Below are 7006 nucleotides of genomic sequence, written 5' to 3' on the forward strand. Positions count from 1 at the left end.
GTGTAAAAAAACAGATCAGAGAAGATTGTCACTGCAAGGAGATAGATGCAACTCCTGGGCATGCTAGCCTCCGCAATAAACTAGATTCAGTGGGACCTGAGGATAACACAATGTTTCTTCCTAAGCCATTTCAACAGGAAAAAGGAGCATTGGTCGCCATGTTGAGATCCACTATTTCTTCATGATATGCGCTATTAAAGGTTTTATGTTCTCTACCTATCCCACCAGACGTGTAATGCTAGAGATAATTAAGTTATAATTACCCAGAAAGATAACTCTTTTGTGCTTTTGCTTAATATTTGTTTGCAGTCTTCTTCTGAAGGACAACCTGGATTGCTCTATAGCGCAAAGCAGCGCCATGAAGGACAAGAATCAACCAACTGTGTAAAGGCTCTAGCCAATTGTGTGCATTTGTGTTTTTGTTATTAATTTTACACAGATGGATACCTTGATTAACATTTATTTTATACAGGTGGATACATGATTAAAATATCTATTGACATAACTTGGGCTTACAAACAGAAACATACAGGAGTCTTATATATTTGGATATTATTGCCTGTGAAAGGAACAGATCAAGCACTATAACCACAGCAGTACAGCCTGTTGGCAGGGTTGCTCTGTTGCTGTTCCACAGTGCAATGTCAAACCATCTTATTTTACAACTTGACTCTTGCCTGGGTCCCACTGGATCCCACTAGGTGCTTCTCTGCAAGATAATCTGGATTGTTCTACTTGATAGAGTAATCTGGATTGTCCCACTACAGAAGACTGGAAGCACAGGGTTTAGCTGTGGGTGCCTGGCAAGACCCAAGTAAGTTGTCGAATCAGTGATGAATATTCAGTTGTAGGTGTTTTGTGTGACAGAGATGTTCAGAAGGGGTTTGGCTCTGCTAAGGGAAGTCAGTGGAGGGTGGACTTTGACATGTAGATGTAAGTGGTGGAATAGAAGTGGCCGGCTTTGTTTTATGGGGACATAAGTGTGCGTGGATATGTTATATGGCATGCCTTTAGTATGGGTATTTAATTAAGGAATTGCTTGGCAATACGAGAGTTAATGTCTGTTGGCTGTGTGGATGCAAATGGGAATGAATTGACCGCGGAATGTGTGGTAGAAGGGCGAGTAAACTGTGCTGTGGAGAGGGTTACTGGTAAGATATTAACTAAGCATTAATTGCATGTTGACTATATCTTTAAAGTGTGGAGTCTGGGAAAAATAAACGGTCTGCTCGGACATAATCTAGAGGAATAAGATATAAAGCATACAAGGCTAAAGGATAATGTTTCAAAGGGGTTAGGTACGAAGCAATGAGGAAAGGATCATCAAGTTTTGCTTTACTTTGGGTTCAAGCTCCATTGAACTAGCATTGTCCATGAATATTCCAAGCTGGATGAGATGTGAGTCAGCCTCCTCTTGCTAATAAACTAGAAAAGGTTGAGGAACAGACAGCAACACTGCATATCTTTCTTTAGCCCCTCAACCGGCATACAAGCAATAGGAGTTGGGCAAAAACAGGAATGTGGCTAGGTGGCAAAAGAGGCTTTGACCCAAGAGTATATTTTGTGGACTCTAATACTCTATATTAAATGTCTCTTCCTCCCAACTCTCAGAAAGCAGGGGAGCAAGAGAGGAAGAACTAACGGAGTACTGGTAGCTGGCACCAGGAACCCACAAGTAGGAGGGAGGATGCAGGGCCTGGACTCGCAGTAGGCTGCTGTGGCTGGGGGCCAGTTCAAAGCCTGACCGTGGATTAGAGAAACTGGCTGCATACTATACTATGAACGACTGCCAGGAACACTCAGACAAATAAATTGTTATTGTGTAATAGTGGGTATGGGTATGTATGATAGTGGGTAGGAGGGATTGTGTGTGTTTTTGTGTATATTTGTATATGTGTAACAGTGTGTTTGTGTATATGAGTGCGTATATCTGTGTGGGTGTATATGTGTAACAGTTTGTGTATATGTGTAACTGTGTATGGGTGTGGGTATGTGTGTATATGTGTGTATTTGTATGACTGTGTGGGTATCTGTATATGTGTGTGTTTATATGTTTAACAGTGTGTGCACATATGTGTAACACTGTGTGTGCATAGGAATGTGTATATCTGTGTGGGTGTGTGTGTGTATATGTATAACAGTTTGTGTATGCATGTAACAGTGTGTGGGGATATGTGTAACTATATGTGGATATGTATATATGAGCAGATATGTGTAACAGTACCTGTATATGTGTATTTGTGTAACAGTGTGTGTGCAAATATATGTATAATAGTGTGTGTACATGGCAGTGTGTTGCGGCCCGGTTGGAAACCGCCCGGGCCGCACCTTCAAGGGGCCCATCGGGTGGCCCATGCTGTTAGGGCCACCCAATGGAAATTAATTTTCAGGGGGCCCCAGTCAGCACTGCTGTGCTTTAACAGCACGACCGGGCCCCCTGTGATGACATCACAGCTGAGAGGAAGTGACTGCCCGTCCCAGCTATCAGAGAGAGCCTGCATGGTAGAAAGGAGAGGGAGTCAAAGTGGAAACTCTGACTCCCACCACCCTGAGCCACCACTGGACCCCAGGGAAAGTCACCTTCCTACACCTAAAATGTAGGAAACAGGAGGGTGACTTAAACATTTTGTATATGTGTGTTTTTGTTTGTATGTATGTGTGTATGTGTTTGTGTGTCTGTGTGTGTGTATGTCTCTATGTATGTGTGTGTGTGAGTGTGTGTGTTTATGTGTCTGTATGTGTGCCTGTCTGTTTGTATGTATGTGTGTCTGTTTGCATGTGTGTGTCTTTGTATGTATGTTTGTATTGTGTGTGTGTGTCTGCGTGTATGTGTCTGTCTGCATGTATGTGTGTGTATGTGTGTATTTATGTGTGTCTGTATGTATGTGTGTGTCTGTGTGTGTCTGTCAGGGAGGGGGGCATGGATCAGTTTTGCACCAGGGCCCCATGGATTGTGTGTACGCCACTGTGTGTGTATGTATGTTTAACTGTGTGTGGGTGTATGTGTATATATGTGTAACAGTGTGTGTACATATGTTACCGCATGTGTGTGTAAATATATGTGTAACTGTGTGTATTTACATATACAGAGCTAGCCAGAAAAATGTATATACACTTTCACAGAGGATACCTACAGACTTTTTTCGAAGTTGGATCAAATTACGAAAGCAATGTGTAGTATGATGTTTTAAAGGATGTCATTACCTGCATAACTCTAGCATCAATATGTAACTGGGGACAGTCAAAAAAATGGACGAGGCACGGTTGTCGTTTATGGAACGTAAGACCGTCCGTACTAATAAGTGTCTGGACACTAACGGCAACCACTTTGAGCACCTCTAGTAATTGTAGAGATCAAAAGTAGCTTGTATTCATCTCTTGTTGTCTGAGCAAATTAATTATTAAAATATTTATACAGGGTTTTCTTGTCCTGAAGTGTGTATACCTTTTTCTTGTTAGCTCTGTAAATGTAACGGTGCATGTGTATATGTTTCATATGTTTCATATTGTGTGTGTGTATGTGTGTGTCAGTGAGAGTGTGTGTGTGTGTACATCAGAATGTCCCACTTCACTTTTAAAGAGCAGTTAGCAAAAGCAATATATAATCATAATAAAATTATAATAATATTATACAGTAAACTTTTCAGATGTTTCTGTCCCATTGCCAAATATCGAGGTAATGGAACTGAAGCATCAACTTGATACATGTCACCAAATATTTGCCAAAATGTTGCTTTCTACCCTGTATCCCCTCCTCTCTCCAGATGAACAGCATGCTGCTGATACTTAACTAAAGCATATCATATTGCATATTCAACTCAATTTCCCTGTGCCACCTAAGTAATACAGGTGTGATTAGCAAAATCCTGTTCTCCCACCCTCTATGTATCCTTCAAGAGCTCTATGCGACTCTCATCTTTTTTTTTTTAAACAAACAAAATATTTTTTAATCATCCACTTTATCATTTATTATCCTTTACTGGCAGCGAAAATTAATTATTATTATTATTATTATTATTATTTTATTTAAATAGCGCCATCAGATTCCGTAGCGCTGTAGAATGGGAATGACAATTATTTTAATTTTTATACATGTCAATTTAATAAATGTCAATATTAATCTAACACATCTATACCACTGATCTTTGTTTTTAGAATAGATATCTGGAGAAGCAGATGCCTGATGTATAATGATGTAACAAACAAACAAACAAACAAACAAAACAAACAAAACAAATAAACAAACACAACAAACACGAATATCCTCCTGTTCATTCCACCAGCTGCAGAGATCCAGGGATGAAGAGCCCCACATCCTGTGCTTCTGCCTCCAAAGTTCCCCTTGCAACTCTTACGATGTTGATTACCATCAGTCTCATCCATCCTGGGCTGCTCTATGACAGGCACTACCAATAAGTGCAGTGTCAAATCACACTGTGCAATATGGTTTGTATTGCACTGCTGTGACTTCTCAAAGAGCAGCACAGGATTTGAAAACAAGACACTAAGTATGTTATGTAGTATTATAAAATAGACCTTGTTTCATGCCTTAGTTGTGTATAGATCATTAATTTCCATTAGGATTCCTGGACAGGTATGCTGTACATTGTATGTACGATGGCTTATACGCAGGTGACACCTGACTGGCTTGATTCCAATATGAAAATAAACTTGTCTGATGACAAAACAAAAAGGTATACGTAAGTCACGTAAAGACAGGAAATGTCAATTATCGTTTCCTCAAGGCCAATTTAGAAATAAGTGATTAATGATATCATAGGTAACGTGCTGCTAATGTTTTCATGTTACTGTATCATACATGTTACTGAATCATGCAGGGTCCTAGTGCCCTGATAACACAAGCATATCTAATTATGTGCAAACTCTACTATTTCTAACGACAGGTCTCTGGTGTCCCCACAATCAGGACACCAGGGAACAAGATCAGAACTATGGGACTGAAATCTGGATGAGAGAGAGAGAGAGAGAGAGAGAGAGAGAGAGAGAGAGAGAGAGAGAGAGAGAGAGAGAGAGAGAGAGAGAGAGAGAGAGAGAGAGAGAGAGAGAGAGAATAATAGCATAGCACCTACAATTAGTTGTATTCTCACTTTACTAAATAACCCTTTAAGGTAAAACTCCTGTTCAAAGCTGTCAAAGAATACCAAGAAATTATAATTTTTCAGCAATTTGCAAATATTTTTATGAAGTTTTTTCAGACATCACCAGTACAGGCAACATTTCAGTTCCCAATGGTTATACATGTCTTAAAAATGTTTATAATGTTCTGAAGAATATTATTTTACTGTCTAACTTTGCCTGTCTGTGTCCCTGAACATAGCATAAATGCAATTGTCTTCCTATTATTGGTATATTCTGGAAAAAGTTTACATTGATTATAAATGTTACATTAGTGATTTTTTACCCATATATGTATGTGTTGTTTGTTTACTTTGTATTACTCTTAAGTTTAAAACAATTCCTCGTAACTAAATTAATATATGCTGGCTTGAAGCTAAAACCTTGGCATCGATATCACTCAAGAATTCAGAAGGCACGTTAACTCTTAGGGAATGCAATAATTACAAAACTTATTTTGACATTATGTCACTCATCCCATTGTGTAATGCACGTGACTGTAGTAATAAATACAAGTCTGCATGTCAGTTTTCTAACACGGGCATATCGTCTGGTGTTAGGTCAGAGAAACCACAGTTAAACTTTGCTAACTAAAGAGGAACTTCATTCTTTAAACCTCCTGAAGCAAAAGAAAACAAATATGGCTCGTTTCTTGGTGCAAATCATCGGGGTCATATGTGGAGGTATTGGAATGATACTTACCTGGATGATTACATTTATGCCCCAGTGGAGAGTGTCCATTCTTGCTGAAAATAATGGATTTATTAACAATCGTGTTGATGGATACTGGATCAGTCGGTGGGATGGCTTGTGGACATCCTGCGTCAATCAAGCCAGAGTCTCGGTGCAATGTAACACTTATGACTCCTTGGTGTCAGTCACGTCCGATTTAAAATCTGGCAGAGTCTTGGTGGGTTTTGCCCTTACCATGACAATAATAGCCTTCATCTTTTCAGTTGTTGGCATGCTGTTTACTCAATGTAATGAAGAAAGAAGACACGGAAAGAATTGTATGCTCTTAACAGCTGGAATCTTGTACATCTTAAGTGCTCTCCTCATCCTTATTCCAGTGAGCTGGACAACTAGCAACATTGTCCGACAGGCTTATGATGCTTCCGTATGCAGAGGAGCACTGAGAATAGAAATGGGTGAGGCTCTGTTTTTGGCCTGGCCGACACTTGTATTCCTTACCATTGGAGGAATAATGCTATGTTGGCTTTGCTCTTGTAGAAGAAAGGAACACATTAACTATGTGTTACCACGAGATCAAGAAATGGAGTGCAGAGTTGTTCCTGAAGTTTGTGACATACCAGCCGGACATACTCGAGCTCAATACTTATAACCATCTCTAATTCACACACTAACTCTAATATATCTGGTCTAAAACCTAATCTAGAAATGGACCTTCTGAACAAGCACAATGCAAGTCACTGCATCATGGTTAGTTGTAAATTATTGTATTTATGAGATTTTTACAATAATGAACTGGAGGACATATTTCACTGATGTAAATTAGAAAAATGTCTAGTTTCCATGTTGTATTTTATAGCATGTATACTAAAGCAAATCAAACCTTGCTCACTGAGGTACATATGAGGTAACATATATAATTCAAGGGCTAAGTTCTAAATGTTGAACAATCAGCATGGAAACCAATAGAATGTTTATGCTCATTGACTTACCTTTAGAGTGTTGCCCCAGAATGGCTGTGTATATGTAATCACTGTAGACATGTGAAGGAAATACTTGTTTATTACCAGAATGGAGTTTCTCACACATACAATGCATTATACCACCCTTCTATTGTCATATGTGTCACAGTATGCACTAGGCATGTTTGACGGCTCTAAAATAGGAAGGCACACACAGA

The 7006-nt window shown here is 39.3% G+C and overlaps 1 protein-coding gene across 1 annotated transcript; it reads left to right on the forward strand.

Annotated features, from left to right (window-relative positions):
• The first annotated feature begins 5776 nt into the window (after positions 1–5776).
• On the forward strand, positions 5777–6478 carry LOC134565659 (claudin-8-like). The gene has a single exon (XM_063425666.1). The coding sequence runs from the start codon at positions 5777–5779 to the stop codon at positions 6476–6478; it is 702 nt and encodes a 233-aa protein (XP_063281736.1).
• The last annotated feature ends 528 nt before the right edge of the window (positions 6479–7006 follow it).

The sequence above is a fragment of the Pelobates fuscus genome, chromosome 1 (assembly GCF_036172605.1).
Source record: "Pelobates fuscus isolate aPelFus1 chromosome 1, aPelFus1.pri, whole genome shotgun sequence".
Taxonomy (NCBI): Eukaryota; Metazoa; Chordata; class Amphibia; order Anura; family Pelobatidae; genus Pelobates; species Pelobates fuscus.